This window comes from Perca flavescens, chromosome 9, assembly GCF_004354835.1.
Source record: "Perca flavescens isolate YP-PL-M2 chromosome 9, PFLA_1.0, whole genome shotgun sequence".
Classification (NCBI taxonomy): domain Eukaryota; kingdom Metazoa; phylum Chordata; class Actinopteri; order Perciformes; family Percidae; genus Perca; species Perca flavescens.
Genome location: NC_041339.1, coordinates 16,451,935 through 16,473,228, shown reverse-complemented (window position 1 = coordinate 16,473,228; position 21,294 = coordinate 16,451,935). Strand labels below are relative to the sequence as shown.

The 21,294-nt window shown below is 42.3% G+C and overlaps 1 protein-coding gene across 1 annotated transcript in view; it reads right to left on the bottom strand.

The window, feature by feature from the left end:
* Nucleotides 1–1,371: 1,371 nt before the first annotated feature.
* The window catches only part of cpamd8 (C3 and PZP like alpha-2-macroglobulin domain containing 8), a 42,927-nt gene continuing 23,004 nt past the window's right edge, over nucleotides 1,372–21,294 (bottom strand). Inside the window, exons 29-44 of the mRNA XM_028587880.1 lie at nucleotides 17,357–17,513; nucleotides 17,075–17,149; nucleotides 15,364–15,529; nucleotides 14,678–14,764; nucleotides 14,388–14,524; nucleotides 13,950–14,105; nucleotides 12,998–13,060; nucleotides 11,137–11,399; nucleotides 10,933–11,020; nucleotides 8,362–8,436; nucleotides 7,901–8,006; nucleotides 7,565–7,675; nucleotides 7,262–7,474; nucleotides 5,194–5,268; nucleotides 3,045–3,246; nucleotides 1,372–2,407 (exon numbers count right to left, since the gene is read on the bottom strand). Coding sequence (XP_028443681.1) covers nucleotide 2,407; nucleotides 3,045–3,246; nucleotides 5,194–5,268; nucleotides 7,262–7,474; nucleotides 7,565–7,675; nucleotides 7,901–8,006; nucleotides 8,362–8,436; nucleotides 10,933–11,020; nucleotides 11,137–11,399; nucleotides 12,998–13,060; nucleotides 13,950–14,105; nucleotides 14,388–14,524; nucleotides 14,678–14,764; nucleotides 15,364–15,529; nucleotides 17,075–17,149; nucleotides 17,357–17,513 — 1,975 coding nt within the window. The 3' untranslated portion in view covers nucleotides 1,372–2,406. The remainder of the gene's footprint in view (nucleotides 2,408–3,044; nucleotides 3,247–5,193; nucleotides 5,269–7,261; nucleotides 7,475–7,564; nucleotides 7,676–7,900; nucleotides 8,007–8,361; nucleotides 8,437–10,932; nucleotides 11,021–11,136; nucleotides 11,400–12,997; nucleotides 13,061–13,949; nucleotides 14,106–14,387; nucleotides 14,525–14,677; nucleotides 14,765–15,363; nucleotides 15,530–17,074; nucleotides 17,150–17,356; nucleotides 17,514–21,294) is intronic.

Sequence of the window (21,294 nt, the reverse complement as noted above, 5' to 3'; positions counted from 1 at the left end):
AGAGGTCGATGTATAGGTGCAGTCAGCTGCTACTTAGGAACAATGTCATCACTCCGATTCACTCGTGTAATGCTAGCTTCCCCCCCCTCCCCCCCCTGTAAACCATGAAACCAAGATCCCCCTCTCCCTCCTTTCACTCTTTCTGTGTGGAGACGCAATATCACTCTTCAGCCATGCATGCAGTTGCCACGGAGACTGCCGTGGATAGTTTGCTGCAGCCAGGTCCCCTGCACTGCTGGCTTATTGTCACTACAGGAACAAAAAATGTTTTCCATTTAGACTGGGGGGGGTAAATCTACTGCATCTGCTCAGAGTTTAGCATTTGTGAAGTTCCGTAACGTTTGCCTCCAATTTGACCTTAAACTATGAACTGTTGACAGTACCAGTTCTCCATATGCACCTCCTTACATTTATCAAAGTAGGAATGCAAAGAGAATTCCTATTTATTTCCCCGCTGTGAAACGGCATACTGTGTTTTCATCCCTCGACACAGCAGGGTCAGATGTTAAGCGCAGCATACCTGGAGCAGTTACAGGCCGAGAACCATCATTTGTCAGGCCAGCATACAACCCTCTGCTTTCTCATCTCTAACTTAAGGTCAAACCGATTACCCAGATGCGGTTTAACCCTCTTTGAACTCCTCCAATCCCAGTGATGATTTGTAGTTTGGAATTGACCGACGCCTTAAAAGGCCAGAGCACGAGGCCACAGTAACCGAGAGGGTCGACAAGTGACATGTGCAGAAAACAAACATTAAACATTAAACAGGCTTTTACTCTCTCCAAGCTACTGCTTTGGTAACCCAAATCTATTGTTAGCAGTTACACAAACACATAGTACAGTGCACATCCTAACCCTAGAGATTCATACAGGGTGAACACACCAGTACACACATGTGCATGCTTTTCTGTCTCTGACACAAAAGCATGCCAGGGGTCACAGAGTCAGTTATCAAAGCAGAGGGCCATCTGAAGCAGCAGGGTTGTAATACAGCTGACTGCTGACAGGAAATGATCTCCAGACTTAACTAGCCTTTCAAAGGAAATGGAGCAACACAGCTTTCATAAACTGCAGCTCCTCTGCTAGTGGAGCATATGCATGCACTGTGCTGCATCTGCAGAGATGGTATTGTTCTAAAAAGTCAAGGGATTTTTTTTCCTACAGTTATACAAAGTGTAATAGCACAAGCTTAAACAGAAGAGCATGGTAGCAAAGTGCAGGAGCTAATGACTTAAACCCACGTGACCATATTAATGACTGGACATATGAGCAAGTCCAGTGTCTGCCTGTTAACCACCACATCAAAACCTGAGAGTGTAAAAGGCAACAAAACCAAAAGCTTGGATTGTATACAATTTTATTCTCGTTTGTTTTAAAAAGCACACAATTTGATATGAGGAGGGGCTCAATTAATCAAATTTGGTCCATTTACAGAAATTTAAAACGTCATTCTTAATTTTTAAGTTGATTGCTTAACAAATCAAAATTTAACAAAAAAACAAAAATAGCTTATGAACTGTACAATCAAATCTTAAGGTAGGTAAGGTGAAAGGTGACTTGAGAGTAGATGATATTGGTGCCTTGGTACGACTGGTGTGTCCTGGTGGACCAGCTTGAGTCAGTCAGAGACCTTTGTTACATGTCAGTCCGCTTCTCCGTCTTTATGTTTCCTGTCAACCTCTACTGTGCTGTCTAATAAAGGCAAATGCCCATAGAAAACATTTGAGCTTATGTTTCCGTAAAGCATATGGTTAGCATATGTCTTTTTCCAGCAGGATACCAGCACAGGAATTTCATCAAACATTTCAATAATTGGGTTAAAGCTTGCTATGAAAGAAGAAGAAGAAAAAAAAAAAAGCCTTTGACACAACATATCTGTGTTTGAACACAAAGAACCACAAGGGCAGAAAGTTGACTGTATTGCCGGGCATTGACCAAAAAAATAAAATTAATATGATATGACCTCTAGCTACAAATAAATACCACAGATAGAAAATATAACAAAATATTTTGCTTAAAGTCAGGTGTAATTACAAACATAAATACTTGATTATTTCTTCTAGTGATTATAAAAGGCAGTACAGTGAATAACAAAGACGCTATGGTGCCTATTGGTGACCAGGAGTCTGGAGGAAGAAAAAAAAAAAATAGTCTGGAGGACACTACCTTAATAGCTGTGTCATACACTGTCACATCCAACCACACACACAAATGTATAAATGCATCCACACAGACTCCGTTCAAAATTATCACACACACACAACACACAGACACACACTCCAGACTCAATCATCTCTTCCTTCCAGACTGAACATGTCCCAAGTCTCTCTTCTCTTTCCATTCACTAGCATATTCACAAATAATGTACAATTTGGAGGTGGGTATGGCTTCGCTCTGTGAGCGTTTTCTGTGGACGACAAGAAAACAAGACAAACTTTCTTTAGGAGATCATCTCAGACCCTGTTAACACTTCTTTCACTGAATAGAAATATTTAATGTGTGACAAACCAATGAGTGACCAGTGACAAAATTTAATTTCTGCAAATAATTACCCATAAATGCTAAATCACAGTCTACTTCTGACGTAACGATTTAGCAATTTAAATGGGCACTGTAGCACCTGTGGCTGTAAATACCTAATAGAGCACCAAATGTGTATGCATCCGTGTCTGAAAGTAGTCCCCAACAAATGCACGATTTACTTCTGTTTGAGTGACGTTTGCTGCAGTGTCCAGCTTTTTAGTAACTAACTAGCAAAACATATTGTTTATGTGTAATCTGCTTTTAAAGATTTGCTTTTGTAAGAATGAATGAGCTTGGGGCTGGGTGCTACAGACAGGGTAGGGAACTCAGCAAGTACTAAGAGACAAATTGATGTATTGTTAGTTTTGGTCCTTTCACTGGATTTGATGACAGAAAGAAACATACAGAAATAGAATAACACCAGCATTATTCGTTAAGCTCTAAAATGTCTGAGATCCAGAAACCCAAAGTCTGGAGAAAAAACAAACAAAAAAACAATAATTGTTGGGAGCAGCTCCTACCATCGCTCAGGGGTGTTTTTTGTGTCCAGTGTGGGTATCTGGGTATCTGTTGGCAGGAGCACCTTTTGCTCTACATCCTCCCCACCTTCAGGAAGGTCAAAGTGGTCCCCTCCCTCTGCATCAGCAAGGAAAGGCTCCGAATCTGGGTCGTATTCATAGGAGTAGTAGGACACCTCTGCCATGGACCCTTGCTCCTCTTCACCTGGAGAGATCACGGGTGGGGTAGAAAAATGGAGACACAAAATGGTTGATGACAATATCTCATATACAAAGAAGAAGTACTTCATTTAGTTGCCAAATAGTAAATAACTGGTTGTAATGGAAACCTAAAAGGTACCCTGTGGAGTTTGTGACCCCTAGAAGCTTATGGAGCAATGTTGTTACATATGGGTCTCTGTGTTATCTGTTCTCGCGCATAAGAACGTCCATGCATGCGGGTGATCCGGTACAGATTCCTGCCATAGACTGTATATTAATATTAACAGTCTATGATTCCTGCCAATGGTTTTAGACTATTCCACTGATTTGCAAGCAACAGTAACGTGCAAAGAAACCTAGAACTCAAAGAATACACACAATGCGTTCTGGTGATTAAACACTAAATGTAAACATAATTTTTGTCTGTTTAAAAGAAAACTCCACAGGGCATCTTTTATATCCTGTACATGTGCAGCAGTACCCCAGAAAAGACAGTAGGGGTCCCTCCCTGCTTAAAATGTTGTGTTCTCACATAGCGCGCGCACACACACACACACACACACACACACACACACACACACACACACACACACACACACACACACACACACACACACACACACACACACACACAATACGTAAACGTTTGACTCAAAAATTTAAATTTAAAGTGATTAAAGTGCATGCACATGAAGGAAAATTTCATCTCAAATTAAGCCTGCAAGTCTGTGTATCTGTTATACTGTATGTTGTCCTCTGGTACAAGTTCACTAATAAGACAAGTCCGCACAGGGAAGCTAATTCCAGAGCTTCAGCTTCCTCCGCTGTTCCAGTGGAAACTGTCAGTTCCTTGGCATAGCCTGCCTTCACCTATTACACTCTCAGTGCACTTAGCGGGCATGTCGTCAACATTCTAATGGTTTACAATGACAGTGTTTTTACAGTACTTATTCAATCTAATCATCACAGGGTTATCATATTCTAGGTGTGTGTGTGTGCATGTTTGCCTGTGTGAGCATGCAATATGTGTACGTGCATATAGATATACTGTATATGTATGTGTGAGTGCATTCCTGTGGTGAGTGTGAAGCGTTCGCTTTTGTACTACAGAGACCTTCGACTGAGAGTAGCTCTGTGAGCTGCAGCTACCGGCTGGGAAACAAGTCAGCGCAGGCTGTGCCACATCACACTATGTCTTTCTTACACACACACACACACACACACACACACACACACACACACACACACACACACACACACACACACACACGTTTAGGTATGGGTAAAAAATAAATTTAAATTAAAATCGGAAACCGCTCACATACCACTACATGCAATCCACGCACACACAGCATGCACGTACAGTATGCACACTTCTGCAACTTGTGAATGACTGCAGTGCCTTTTTATGTTTTTTCTTGCCAAATGTAACACAGCTACATCCTCCCTCCACATGCAGCCAAACATCCTACCAGGAATTCTCTGGCTGCCTTTTCTGGAAGTGGCAGCTGATCTAAGCTCATGGCAGAGCAACAATCAAGCCTGCAGTGTGAAACCTATCCACCTATTTATGACACAGATTGCAGACATGATGTGGTAGCAGGGGAATGTGCTGCCACACACCTCACCTACGTATCTTCTTGCCTCTACTACTTCTTTTCATCCTTTCTCTCTTTCCACCCTGCTCTTTCCCCCCCCTTTCTTCTTTCATCTTGTCTCCCGCTCATCCCTCTTTGACTATCTCCCATTCCCACACACCCTTTCATCTCTTTGTCACTCTTTCTTCTTTCTGCCCTTGTTAACTAACTTTCATTCTCCACATTTAAAAACAATTAACTAAAAATGCTGTATGCAAACAACATATGACATGCCTGAAATCTCAAAGTAGTACTGCCTCTGCTGCTGGATGCAGATGGACAAGTAGAGAAAGGTGTGGTGAAGCTGAAGTTACCTGTGTGTACAGGCACCGAGGGCTGCGCAGTTTCCTGGTTTTCTATTGGTTGCCTGTCCTCCACCGTGGTCTCCACTGGAAACACACACACACACACAAACACACACACACACACACACACACACACACACACACACACACACACACACACACACACACACACACACACACACACACACGTTAGATTATTCACATTTATGTGGCTGCCTCTGCAACTAAAAAAAAACTAGTAATGAATTAAACACAGTTTCAGTGTTGCATAATCTAAATACTGCCCAGAAGCATTATCCACCCCACTGAGCAACACTTCTTGGCAAAACAATGATGCACACTCAGTCTCAACAGAGGCCTGCATTAAAATCTTTTCAAAAATAGCAGGGGCCAAACCATGACCAGAGGGACGGCGTATGGAAACAAATTGCATCTTATTCCTTTTCAAAACAGGGAAATGGTGGCATGACTCTCCCCCACACAACCATACACAAACAGACAAGGTCAGGGAGCTCTAAAGAAAAATATGATTCATTTGGTGATCTACAGCATGAACCACTTGGCACAAACCGAGGTCTTTTCCCAATCTGCTCCACAACATGAAGGCTCCTTTGTTGTTGGGCTGTGCGTCGGAAAGGAATGTGACAAGGATTTCAAAGGGCTGGACAAAAGCACTCTGTCATTTGGAGAGAGCCCTGTAATACAGCAGAGAGTGAAAGAGGGGTGGGGGTGGGGGGTGGAGGGGGGGGGAGCTCAACGGGGAGCTCTCCTCAGAAAACTCATCCAGTAATCAGCTCAACACCTGAACAGCTGTTTCTACAGCTCAGATCATGGCACACACAGATGAGCATAGACGCACTCGCACGTGCGTCTGAACAGACATGCAGATGCGTGCACAATGGACATGAGTACTACCACACACACGCACACGCACGCACACACGCACTGAGTTACAGCTAAGCCAACTGACTGTATCTGATTAAATACACAAGCTCACAAGAGGTACTGAGGACACATACATATTTCCTCTGAAGGAAAAGTTTGGCTGTCAATGTCTGTGAGTTACAGCCCCCCTACTGTATAAATGAACACTATTGGCGCTTTTCCATTACATGGTACCTGCTCGACTCGCCTCTACTCGCCTTTTTTGGTTTTCCATTACAAAAAAAAAGTACCTGGTACCTGCCAACAGGTACTTTTTTTAGTACCACCTCAGTCGAGGTTCCAAGCGAGCTGAGGCGATACCAAAAGGTGACGTGAAAGCGACAGAGGGGGGTGTCCTGAACAAACCTGCCATTTTTAAATTGTTTAGCCAGCTGTGGTTTTTATGTTTTCTGCCTCCAGCTTCATTTGAAACAAAATTTGGCAACAACAACACACCTTCGACGTTCTGTGTGTGTGTCACGTTAGGTCACGGCAGTTTACTGCGGCGCCGTTGTGATGACCAGCCACGCTGAGGCGGTACTAAAATCTGCAATGGAAAACGGACACAGTGCGTTGAGTCGAGGCGAGTAGAGTCATATGTAGTTGATACTTGCTGCTCGAGGATGTGATAAGCAGGAGTATGTGAACGTGGCTGTTTCAAATTAAGTGAAATGTAATCCAAGTATTATTTTCTTCCGCGTCTAGTAGCATTTTTGTTTCACTTCATTTATTCGGCCCGACGTTGTGTTCATGTACGCCAATTTCTTGTTTTGCCGTAACTAATCACTAGCTGCTGCAGTGGATGCTAGGAGCATTTAACGTTTTTCGCATTGATCAAATAAATCTGATATTTATATTTAAGAGTTGTTTCTGTACTTTACACAAATGTAGCTAAGAAGTTAGCTAACTATGTAAGAAGATGACGCCCACTTCTTAATCCTGCCTAATAAGTTCTGTTTGGTTGATTGTTTCTCCAACCAGCAGACCTGTTTAAATCACTGAACAGATCTGAGATGTGGGTGGAGATTCAGAGGTCTTGAACCAGGTTATAGTAGTGCAAGCAGCAGCGTGAGTGAATGATGGAGCCTGACTAGTTGTAAGGTCAAAGTCCAGGAGAGGCCAGGTGATGGTGGTGCGATGCGAGAGTTCCTACCGTGAGGACACTGGGACAGCGGAACCTGCTTGATGCGTGTCCCGTTTCGACAGGCAAACACTTCCATCTGACACTGGTTCTGGTACAGTTGGCCGTCTGACCCACAAACTGGCTCCCCGTCGTAACCACAGTCCCTGTAGCAAGTGCAGCGTTCAAACTGCTCCTCCTCCAGACAGCCAAACACATTGTTGCACTGGTTCGCCTGCACAAAACCTGCCGTAAAAAAAAAAAAAAAAAGTGTTTTAAAGAGACTGACGTAAGTGCGGTGTCTGTGAATCATTAGGAGCGTATTATGAGTCTCACCTATCCACTGGTTGGTTGAACTTTCCACCTCGTTGCAAGTGGGTCCATCACACAGCTCCCGTGCTAGCGGACTGCTCTCGCTAACGTTGTAGAACCGGGTGGCCTCAAAGGCTGCATGACAAGCACAGACCCACACCAGCACGTTCACACATCCACACACACAAAAACAATGATGACGCTCACCATAACTGGGTCTTAAACTAAAAAAATAAAGTCCAATTTTCACCAAAACAAAAGAAGCCATGGGGAATAATGGTAAATCATGGCGAGTTAGACAGGTTTCTTGCTCTGTAACTCTTTAAAGAGCAGTACTTAAAATATTCATCAGAGGCACACCTGGTTCGTAGTAGTCATAGATCTTGACCGAAACAGGTGCTGTCTTGCCCACAATGTATTCCCGGACAGCTTGAAAGGCCACACATGTCATACACTGGCTGGGGATCTAAGAAGGGGTGACAAACAAACACAGAAGAAATATTTACAAAAACACCCAGAAACATGTACAAATGTAGAGCAATGCAAATAATAATAATGCATTTTATATATATATATATTGCTTTTTACAATACTCAAAGACACTTCAACGTATACACTAAAATACATGCACATTAATCAAACATTAAAAGCAGTTCTAAAAAGGCGAGTTTGAGTGACAATAATACAAAATATGCACTATATTATATATAAACTTTTACACACACACACACACACCTCTATCTACCATCTCCACACAGATACAGTGGTCCCTGAAATGAGCCCTGATGGACACATCGTGGACGAATAAGGATTAAACTCACCTCATCAAAGTAGAACAACACCTTTCTCCCATTCAGCTCATATCTCTTTAGACCCACGCGCTTGTCCATCAGAAGCTGTTAAGTAAGACACAAGAAAATCAAACTGCAAAAAAACACAATTCAACTGGACTCAAAGATTTTGACCTGGTTTAGTCCTACAATTTTGTAGGGTATGTGTGCATGTGTCTTTGTATGTCCGTGGTGAACAACTATAGTAAATACTTCGGTGATTCCACTCAGTTTCTAGCATTGTCCTGTGGAAACAGGTGCTATAAACCAGCTTCGTTAAGGCACCATGAATTCATAATAATATATTGAAAATGAACCAAACATATATCTCCCTTATGCATTATATCTATTGTGATAAAGTAAAAGTTATGGCTGATGCTGATGAAGAATGTAACTGATTAATAGTACAAAAGGCACATTCATGGACAAAGACCACATGGCTCGTAGTGAAGCCAGCTGGACATTTGATTCTAACATTAAGGGACAACTAGTAGTCATGGACATGGAAATGGGTATAACTAGTAATCAGCACCACAGCGGGCTGGACAGCTCCGTCTCGTGTTAACCAGGGTTAATTATTCACTCAAATATAACATGTTAAACATGTAACAAAAACCCTGGATTGACTAAAGTAGTGTTTGAAAGTCACATAAGAAATCATGATGTTTTAAATGTTGCAAATAGGTGACAGGTGAGGTATTTCCCTTATAAAGAGCGCTTGTATAGGCCTAGTTTTGTACTAAACTAAATGTAAGACTGAACTTACTGACTTTACTGAACTGAAGACGGTGAGAATCAGTGTGTTCAACAAGGCCTGTCTTAGTTCAACAAGGCTAGCTTTTCTCTGGGGTTGCCTATCAGTGCTTAGAGAGATTCTGGTATTTCACAAACCTTGTGCACAAATGTATAATTGGGTCAGACGTGCATGTATGACCACATCTAGTAAATATGATTGTATGAATGAGTAATGGGGAAGCCGTTTATGGCAAATTTGAGTATGTTGAGCATGAGAGCCAGCAGGGATTTTTCATTCTGTCAAAGGTGGCAGCCTTGGGACGGCAAGAGTTTATGAGGTGCTCAGCCTGAGCTGGCGCCACCGACAAACACACACACACACACACACACACACACACACACACACACACACACACACACACACACACACACACACACACACACACACACACACACACGCATTGTTTGTCTATCTAGCAACTAAACATTGCCAATGAACTCCCATAGCTCAAAAGTTATATCCACAGTGGGTTCTGGGTCGTTAAACAAAGCTCATTATATTGGGTGATAAGAGGCCATGGCTGCAGTAGCTCCGAGTCAGTCACCGGACTAATCATTCATGACTACAGCTTCCATGAAAGCAACTAGACATGACTGTAGAAGCCTAGCTTGCCACCATAAATTGAGGAATGTAAGTGGCAGTCGGGCAGGCAGTAGTAAAACTCCAAGGGAGGCCAGCAGGGGTGTAAACTGAGCTTGTTAGCCACTACAACTCAGGTCAGCCTCAACTGACACACTCACAGGAGTATATGTGTGCGTTTAACATCTCCCCAGGTACCTAGAGAGGTGGCTCTTTTAGAGGTGGAAGCCTGCAGACTAAGGCCCTATAACTATCTAATGAGGGACAGGCTTCTGATGGGTGCCTGGGGAGCTGACCTGGATCCAGCCCTTAAAATTAATCATTGCTGTCTCTCACTCAGAGAACCATTCCTCAAATCACCCATCCATCCTACGTATGCTAGTCCTTTAATCTATTCCTCTGTTTATTACATATCTGTCTCTTCCCTCTGTTCTTTGTAAACTATACTATAAAGTCTGTACCTCACAAGGCCCAAAGAGGTGTGGGTGTGTGTGTGTGTGTGTGTGTGTGTGTGTTTGGACTTGTGGGCCAAGAGAGGCCCGATGGCCTCTGACCTGAGACATTGTAACTCTACTGGGTCTGAGCCAGCTGGTCTTTCTCTTATCATACCTTAAAAAAAAAAACACCATAAAAACTTAATGATCTTTCCCTTGCCTATGACACATATGAACACATGAAGACACTTTAGAGGGGCTGTCTCATTTAAAGGAAGTCTTCAGGAGCTGTTCTGTCCAACTTCTTACGACAATGGAGGTCAGGTAATCACTTGATTTCTTACTGCTTCAACAAATGTTTACGTAACACCACACATATCCAAAGTATATGTGTGTTTGTTTATGCAACTACAGTCAGGGATGTATCCTCTATGTATGTGTGTGTGTGTGTGTGTGTGTGTGTGTGTGTGTGTGTGTGTGTGTGTGTGTGTGTGTGTGTGTGTGTGTGTGTGTGTGTGTGTACACACGTGAGCCTGGGGTTTGCAAAAGGAGTCTGATGAATTCCATGGACACATCTGTCTCTCTTCCCACCTGTGGTTCAGTTTGGGCACATAACCTGACTACCTGCTCTGCCTGTCTGGCAATCTGTGAGCCACTATGACATTAGCCATTGGGTGTCTATAGGTTTAAGATGATGTGCAATCTCTAAACTTTTGGCAAAGTGTGCACACGCGTATTAATGTGATTACGTACCCTCTCTAGACTTTCGACATCTGCTCGGAAACCGGAAATCATGGGAACTTCTATGACAGCCATGTTGGACGATCCTGAATGGAGCCACCTGCACAGAGAGTCGGGGGCAGGATGAAAATGGAGGGTTTTAGAAGAAGAGCTGTGCATATGTGCGAGGCCAACTTCTTTAGTTCTATGTAGTGTGTGTGTGTGTGTGTGTTCTACCTGGCACAGACTTCTAAGAAGATGTGGAAGTCCATTTTGTCCTGGTGGGCAGCTGGGTCGTCATCATCGATGGGTGCCCGCCGCTTCCGATTAAGCTCAGAGCGGTTGTCAGCACGGCTGCGGGAGCGCGAGGAAGGATGACGGGAAGATGAGGAGGAGGAGGGGGGCTGCAGGTGTCGCTCCTGAAAAGGCTCTTTCAGGTCCACCTTGAGCTGGAAGGCTGGCTTGGATACTGGGTCAGGTAGGTTGTAAGACACATCAATCTACAGACACACAGAGAGCGGTAGGAGTGCAGTATTTAAGAAGAATATCCATTAAAATTAGACTTTAAATGCTCAGATAGAGCAGACTGACTGGATCGTAAGGAAAAAAGATGTCAAGGCCTTTTCCCCAGAGGATGAAGGGTACTAACCTAGCTGATTCCCTGACTTTTCCTCACCAGCAGCAGGTTTATGTTTTTGGCTTTTAGTGAAATGTCTTAATGATTGATTGCCATGAAATTTGGTACAGATAGTCACGGTGCCCAGTGGTGCCCAAAATATAGCCTCACCCATCACTATTATAACTGTAGATTCAGTCTCGTTAAGTTAATATTTCCCTTTGTGATTAGGACATTAGGTCTTGAGCTAGAACACTCAATTCTCGACCTTATTTTGGGTGCAGCTTTACTTTTTCATATGAGGATATGACCAATAACAAGCAGATGCCTTGAGCAGTCTAGATATAGAGACATACTGTGTGTCAAATCAGCTGATAATTTGTCATAATGTCTGCTTTCAAAACAGGTTTTCATTTGTTTGGCAAATGTTTGGTATGTGTTTGAGGCAGCTATTTGTGAAACAAAAACATTTTTGTATAAAGTATCAAAATTAATACGTTTTGGCATCATCAAATGCAAACAAACTACTTAAGAGTTCAAATATTTAAGACCTCTGGCCCTGAAAAGACGTCGGCAGCACTTTAAAGCATAAACCACAAATCATATTCACTGGACACAAGACATGCTTTCAGTAGACTACTATTTCAGCCTGAGGACAACTCACTGCTTTGACACTCTTTTTAATTTAACAGAAGATTATTATTCCCGGAACTGTACACATTCTGAATAAACCATTCAGTCTGCAAAGCTACTAAATAATAATCCTGAAGCACAAGACACAAACTCATCATATACAGTAGGTCTACAAACAAACACACAGGCAGGTCTCTTTGATTGCCCCGCTCTTGTATTTCATTAGAGCCCAGGTGCTGCTGGCCTGAGGGGCTGTCAGAGGGGTGTGTTGACGCACAGAGAGGTGTGGATGGAGGGAAAGTAGAGAGGTACAAAGAAAGAAAATGTGTGTGTGCGCGCGTGTGTGCGTGAGAAACCTGCCGAGTTGGAAGACGTTTCAGGCACTGTACAGCAGAGCACAACATACGCTGTCAAATTAAGTCATATCTCAAATTCAGGTTTCCTCAAACGGTTTTGGTAAACATCTTTTATCACTTGTTATTTTCCATTCATGCCTTGTTTGGTTTTAAAGCAAACAGACATTTAAGCATGGGCAATAAGAAGAAAGGACAGAATATCATCCAACAAAAAGAAGGATCGACTTCTGTTTATGAAAGAGGTTTTTGTTCATCTGTAACAAGGTAGGAAGTAAACAGCATCCTGTCCAGGGGACCACAGGAATCAACAGGAATAATCAACACAGTCCAAAACAACTGGCTAAACTCTAACAGATTACTCCAATTTAGAAGGGAGGAATTTGGGCATTATGGAACGACTGTACTGGCAGATTCTTGTTGTGAGCCGATGAAGCAAGCATTGCATTAAAGTTCCATTTTTGGCAATGTTCAAGACTGCAAATGTGTACAATACCTGCATGAGACAGCAGCCCTCTCCTTTAGCGCTGACAAAAAGGCCTGTGGGGATACTGGGAATCTGGAAAAGAGAGAGAGAGAGAGAGAGAAGAAAGAGAAACAAAGAGTCAGAGGGGGCAGGGAGAGGTGAATGAGTCATTTATCAAGTGAATGAATGCTGTAGGCTGCTGCTCTGCCACTAGTGGTTCCCTGGCTACTAACCAGCAGGCCTTAATTGCCCCCAATTAAGCTGACACCACTAATCACAGCAGAGGAACATGCCCAGCAGAGAGAATGCACTGCACTTTCACCTGAAACACACACACACACACACACACACACACACACACACACACACACACACACACACACACACACACACACACACACACACACACACACACACACACACACACACACACACACACACACACACACACACACACACACACACACACACACACAGCCCAGGCCAAGGTGGTGCGCGCCCACGCTGTCAAGCATGTAATGTGTGGGCAAACAAGCCAATACAAAAACAGTTATAAAATTAACAGACCAACAAGGTGCTTCGGGGAAATCCAGTCCAGTTAAGCCGGGTTTGGTTTGGCAGTGTGAAAAGGTCCTGGCTACTAAACAGCCGGACATAGAAACAGAGATTAATGTTTAATGCCAGAGTGTGGGCCCTGGTGTATAGTTGCTCATCAATCACTATAATAAAGAGGGAAACGTTTCTGCATTGCATTAAAGCGCTGGGGTTTCTCTTGAGGGAAATGCCACCTCTGAGGTGCTGGCAATCAGTAATGGAGTTTACGACTAATGTTGTTAAAGCGCCGTCAACCTGGACAAACAATCTAAAGGCAGCAGCATAGAAAATTGATAGTCGTGCCTCATCTGCACACAAAAACACTGAGGAGCATGCCTGCCTTAAAGGAATCATTTATATTATTCACTGTTTCCATGGATGTGGTTACCTTGGCACTCTGAAGGAGTTTCTGGTTGTCCCTGTTGAGTTCAAAGGTCTCCTGGAAGTCGAGGTTGGTGGAGGCCAGTGAGATTGTGAGGTTGACCCCTCCTACATAGGACAGGATGGCATACTCCGACAGAGCCTGCAGAGCTACACACGTGTCCTGCACAGGGGGTTTAAAGACATCTACTTTACACTTGAGTTTTGGGATCAATAAATTTGATTTTATCTTTAGTTGCAATAGCTAATTTTCAGTGGCATCGGTTTTACTAAAGGCATTTGTCATTTAAACACTGCTTGTGTTATTACTTTTCCATTTCTTTGGTTATTAATTCTATTTTCAGACTGCACATAGAACAACTGTTTAATTTTATTAGATCACAGTGTGATGCTGCAACAAGTGGCTGAACCGAAAGACAATAGAAGCCAAAGAAGCAAGGGCTACCTGTGTGGAGGAGAAGCCACCCAAGGCATTCCTCTGCTGGGAGAGCCATTTGACCACAGGCAGGGCAGAAGCCACATCCCCAAGGAGGGTGTAGGTCAGAAGACCGTAGGCTGTCATCTCCACCTCTGCTGACACCACTGGGAACAAACGAGAGACTCTTATTTGAGTTATGCATTTTATTTTAGGGAATCGGACAATGTCAGATCATGTAATTCACAGTCCTGCACTGCCTCCTACTATATTTCCAATAGGAAGCTAATACTGAATTAAATATAGTTATACAAGTATACCTGACTGAGAGAGGCCATCACTGAAGCCCATGAAAGTGTCCTCATCTGTCATAGTGCTGCCAGTCAGACTCCAGTGGGTGAGTCCGTCTACAAAGACAAACAAAGTGAGAGCGCAGGGAGGGCATCCTGTATCATGTGACTCACTGTATCAATATCCTTAATGTCTGAATCTTTCAGCAACTATGCAACCAAGCCCTGTGCCTTCATTGTATGTGGGGAATAAAATTATTGTGATAAAGGAAAAACATTTTTGTGTTCCGCTAAACCCTGTCAAATCTGCCAAAACGTGCAGAAAGTTCTGGTCAAGAGGAAGAAAGGGAAATGGCCAAAGGAAACCAACAGTGTGATAAGAAACAGAGGGGGTAGGGAGGAGTGGATTGAACTGCTGCTGAGCACTACAGCCGCGTCGTTTCTTCCACTCAAACTGCAGCAGCCTCAGTGCAGGAGGCTTCAACTGTAAACATGTAATAGTTTCGTGCCGTTGTAAAGAGATAAGCCATATAGTTCTACATTTCAATCTATTCTCACTGTGATTTTTTTTTTTATTATGGTGCATTAGTCTTGTTGTTACCGAACCCTTTCGTTCAACATCTGGTCTTTGCTTGTCACCTAGTAATACATCTGTTGTGCTGGTTGCTGAGCTCTGTTGCTGACTGTGTTTCTCACAGTGATGAGTGTGGCAGTACCTTGTGTGATGGCCATGTGGTTGAGGCGGCGCAGGGCCAGCGGGGCGTAAGCGCTGCGTAGCAAAGCCAAGGCGTACGCAGACAGGGCCGTGGTGTATGGGTCATCCGCAGAATAGGTGTTGCTCTCGAGGAAATCCTTGGCTTTGGCGACTGCCACCTTCTCTTCCTGGGCCAGACAGGACAAACACAAATGAACACGTGTCAATAGTTTAAAAGACATGGCAGACTTCTTAACAGTGGAACTAATGTTTGAATTTTCTGAATTTAGTCTAACCAGTGGCATATTTGCAAGCAAATCTTTTCTCCAACTGGTGATGACCTGCTGTTGACAGCTGTACATGTGTCAGTCAAAATGTTGATGTTTTTTTTCTCACACACACACACACACACACACACACACACACACACACACACACACACACACACACACACACACAGTAGTTTGGAGGCTGCCCTGTCCAAAATCACAACCGCCTCCTCTACTCAGTTGCAGTTATTGAATAAAGATTCATTTTAGCTATTACAAAGTTGAGAGTTGACTTTCATCTCATGCAGATGTGACCATCCCTCTCATCCCTGAGATGATAGGCCTCCAGAGCCACTCACTGTAATTGCAGCAGTCATCTTTTAATTAAGTGAAATTGGAAAGGGGTTGAAGGTTCTGCTTTGATGTGGAGGATACCTTTTCAGTTTTTATCAGTTGTAAAAGGACAGACTCTCAGAAAAGGCCCTTTGGGAGAGATAGCAGAGGAATGGGGGAGAGACAGATGGATGGAGGGGAGCCAGGGAGAGGACATGCTAAATAAAGAGTCAACTATGTGGACAAATGGAGAGCAAAGGCAAAAATAATCTGAGGTTTAGAGGACTTCATATTGCCAGAGTACGCAAAACAAGCTGAGGAGGATTTCACCAGAATTGCGTGTAACTCTTCCTTTTGATGAGTGATTGTTGATTTTAAAGAAGGCCTGAGGGCTGAAATGTCATCTAAATTAAATAGAGAAATGCATATGGAGCTAGAGTGTGCAACACCTTTTTCTTACTTTCAAGTCTCGTTCCAGTGATCAGCACCTCACTGCACCCCTTGGTGTATGTTACTTTTCTATATGTTATGTAACTCTTTCTTTTCCCATGTCTTTAAGTGATTGAACAGCACACATGCTGCCAATGTTAGATGACCATAAGTGAGAGAGTCAAGAAAAATCAAGCCAAAAACAGAGAGAAAAGAATGGAGACAGGGAGGAATGCAATTAGTTGTCTTTCACGGAACTTAATTGTCTCTGCACGTCAGCCTGAATCTTTTGATGTAGTCCAAAACATGATTGGATATTAGATTAGCAGCACTGGGGCATAACAAATATGAGAAGGCTGACTGCCAGAACATCCATCTTCACAACTATCAGGAATGCAGCGATTTGTCCACACACGACCTGTACTTCACAGCAGGTTGGTAGGATGGGCTACAAGAGTGAGTGGTTTAAGTGGGACTGATTAAAATACTTGCTCCTTTTAACCCACTGACATAAATACATTTTTACACCACTGCATCTGCTGTAGGTGACAGATCAGGCAAAGTGGACTTTTTTTCTTTTTTTACTGGGCTTGTTAAAGTACCGTCACATTAAACACTGTTTAGCTCAACACTGAGCAGCACCCACTGCTCAGTGGAGTGGCACAGACTGCAGTCAAAATGCTATTTTGTTGGGCTGCTTACCTCTGTGGTTATCCCTGTCTCCAAGAGAGCTGCTACCACATAAGCTGTAAGTGAGATCTTCCCATGGATCCCTCCCTGCGGACAAAAGCACCCATTAGCTTTTAGTTAATTGCACGTCGTACAGACCTCCATCTCGTAAAACTCAGACGTCTGAAGAATATTTCATCCAATAATTCCTTCCATTAAATCGTGTACATTCTGGTGCAGCTATGGGGTTTTAAAATGCCCCGTGCTGTTCCTGCTTTTAACACCACCGCCACCCCCAGCCAGACACAAGCCTACCTGCAGGTCTTTGTTGAGGATGCGTCCCATAGCGGGGAAGGAGCCATCATCCCGCTGATGTTTGATGAGCCAGGACTTAGCTGCACGAAGCTCCTCGGGGTCAATAAAGATGAAACCCCGAGACTGAGCAAAGGACTTCAGCACAAATGCTGTCAACCTAGAGAAAGAAGAGACGGAGGTGGAGGGGTTAGACGGATAGAGATGGGTGAAAAAAAAAAAAAAACTATCAAGAATTTGATTGCAACCACTTTTTCAACAGAGTGATGAGTTTTCCAACCAGTCACACTCTTTCAATCCGTCAACAGGGGAGGAGGGGGGCTGATAGAGAAAACTGTAGATGGAGGGATGTTTTTGTTAAAGATAGGCAGAAAAAAAAGGACTGGTATGTATAGACAGATCTGTGGAAATGGAAAAAAGAAAGGAAGCAAGGAGGGTAGCAGATGGGTGCGGCGGGGTTTGATCACCACTACAGGATGCGGCAGCTGCTCTCTTGAGATTGTGAAATCTCACACAGGCCAATCAAGTATGTTTCTGCATGTATGTTGAAGTTTCCCCAAAAGCATTCCGCAATTTATACAAACACAGATCACAGGGACGAAGGTTGTGTATCTGGCTGTCCTGATAGTGCAACTGGAAGTTTATGAGCCGTGGTCTTAGTGGGCCATGGTGGAGAAGGACCAGGGGGAACCACGGAGAAAGGCCAAGGTCAGCCCTGGGGAACACGGCTGAGCTAATAAACGCACAATCATCCAATAACAACAGACCTCCCGGTAGTGGTCGAAAGCTGCAGTCTTTGGCCAACAACTCCTCGGTGACAGCAAGACATTCCATTACAGCACCCTTGACCACAACTGACTTATAGGATAAGGCAAGCTGCTTGCCGTAAAATGAAAGAAAAACAAGATGGAAAGGAACAAACAAACAGGTCATGCTCTATTTTCTGGTATTGTTCACAGCCCAATCCAAGAAAGAGCACCAGGGGAGAGGAGTAGGAAAAAAAGAACTTTGCTCTCATAAAGCAAAACACTAAATCTTCCCTGGCTGGAACCTGGATGTTATTCCTCCCCGGAGAAAAAACTAGCCTGTTGGAATTTTTATAATGTTAAGTAATATTGTGTCACTGGCTTTAAATGTCAGGCCCCAGGGAAAGGTACTGGAGAGTGTAAATATGATTTAGTTTGGGAAAGGAAGGAAGCACTAGACATGCTCACTTCCACCACTCTGCACTTGGCTGGGGTTACCCTCTCCCAATTTCTCCCTCTTCCGTATTCTTTCTCCTGTTTTCCAACTTTTAAATTCCCTCTCTGAGCTACCCTTATCCAGCTCCATACTTCAAAAGGGTAGAACTGAAGGTCAAGAGGAGACAATAAATGGGAGTGCTCTATGAAAATGCCGAGGTCGACAAGCTTAAAGGGGTATGTTATGAGTTGGACTTGGAAGAGTGTTTCCCACTCTTGTTTAGGGGCTTTGCCATCAACTATTGAGACATTGCTGGTGTGTTGTTTTGGAAAGTATTCAGAGGTCTATTACTTTAACTCAGATTAAACTGGATTACCCCATTAGGGGTTCAGGTTAGGGGTAGCTGCCTTGAGGCCTTAGGTGCTTCTGCTGCTACTATTGCAACCAAACTGGGAAATGAAATCAAGACACTAGTAAAATGTCAGCAAATGTCTCATTAAATCTCTATTACCATTATTTTTTACTCTAAGGATTACTTTTGCTGTCTGTGAATGCTAGCTTTGATAGCCTACATGACTTTATATATATATATATATATATATATATATATATATATATATATATATATATATATATATATATATATATATATATATATATATATATATATATATATATATATATATATATATATATATATATATATATATATATATATATATATATATATATATATATATATATATATATATATATATATACATATATATATATATATATATATATATATATATATATATATATATATATATATATATATATATATATATATATATATATATATATATATATATATATATATATATATATATATATATATATATATATATATATATATATATATATATATATATATATATATATATATATATATATATATATATATATATATATATATATATATATATATATATATATATATATATATATATATATATATATATATATATATATATATATATATATATATATATATATATATATATATATATATATATATATATATATATATATATATATGTAGGGTTAATACTGCTGCTGATCTCAGTTATTTCAATCTCTGGTATTCAGCCCCCAACACCATGAACGCTGTCTTTAGGCAGACACAAATGCCATGCCAGCCTCAACATGTAGAGGCGAGGACTGAAACTGTCAAAGAAAAGGAGAAAAAAAACTGCCCCACTCTTCAAAATAATTACATAAGGAGAGAGGACACTTAACAAAACTTTGGTTAAAAGCCTTTTTTTTTGTTTAGCTGCAACTTCAGCTCTATTAGCTAAAACAGAAGAACATAATGGATACTTGAGGGCTTGCTTTATTAGAAGATTTTATTTTCCACTAGGTTTGTGAGAGAGTTGAGGAAGAAGCTATACAGTGAGAATGGGGGCTGGGATGTTGTATGTATTGTGATAATGGTAGAAGATGGAAACAAACATTTTATACCTCAAGGTTAAGGTTGAAATGAAGGTTCCGTTGAAAGGGCTAAGCTGGGGTCAGTGGTTAGGGAATGAATCTAGTCGATTAAGTCTTCACAAGTATGGCAATAAAAACCCCACACCCAACCACAATCTGTTGGTCTGCATTTCTGTATTTGCAAAACAGCATGTTGTTGTCTTTCACCTCACAATGGAAAGGAGCCAAGGGTTAAAAAAAAAAAAAAATACACTATCAGCCCCATCATTCCTCGCCAGTGTCTTCTTGCCTCAGAGTTACATAAAGTCAGCGAACTTTCAGCCCTCTCTGTGCAGTGTTAACAGCCTTGGCATCAGAGATAGCCAGTGCTGCACACTACACCATTACTACTGTCATTATGTTCAATCTTTTCATTAGATCCTGTCAATTTCCCCTCCGATACATTTTTTACAAGCTGGAATACATTAACACTGCATTACGAGTGCTTTTAAGCAGGCAGTAAATGCACTGCTCTACTCATGAACTCTGGAACTAAAACAAAAGCTGGGCTTGTTTTGGATGCAAACATGTTGTTGATGGATTCATAAAGTGCTTGATGCAGGTTTACTGAAGGTTCACCATCTAAATTGTGCCCACCACAACCCACACTTGTAGGCCTGGACGCCAAGGAAAACTCCAAACCGCAGCTTGTTACATCCTCATATCCTCTCACCCTCACAGTTGTCACGGGAAGAGTTCAAGGTTTCCATAGCAGTGTATGCAATGTTACCAATTACACCCAGGTAGTGAGTCATTAAGAGGCATGGCTCTGCTTACTATTTCCTTGGCCATGGTCAAAAAAAGGTAGAGAGACATTTGGTGAAGTGGCCCCAGACAACTCATAACAGTGTCTCCAATAGTGGCATTAAGAGCTCGTCTGCGGGGCCAAAGCAGCATGGGTCCGCTTAGTCTGCTCAGTGCCACGGATATGAACCCTGATTAACTGCAAATAAATCTTGACAGCTTTGCCTACCTCAGGGATCCAATTATGCAGTTTGTTTATGATTCTCTGTCGTTTATGTAACCTGCTGTTTCACAGCGCTAGCTCTATTAAACATCATAATACCCACCTCAGCTCATAAATCAACCAGAGGTATGCACATTGTGCGTGGGCCTCAAAATGCAAGCAGTGGAGCTTCCCATTAAGAGCATTGATTTTAGTTTTATAAATATCATGAGATGGTTCTGCCGGCCTGCCCGCCTCCAGGGAGTGTAAACCTGAAATAAACACTCAGAGGAAAAACTAA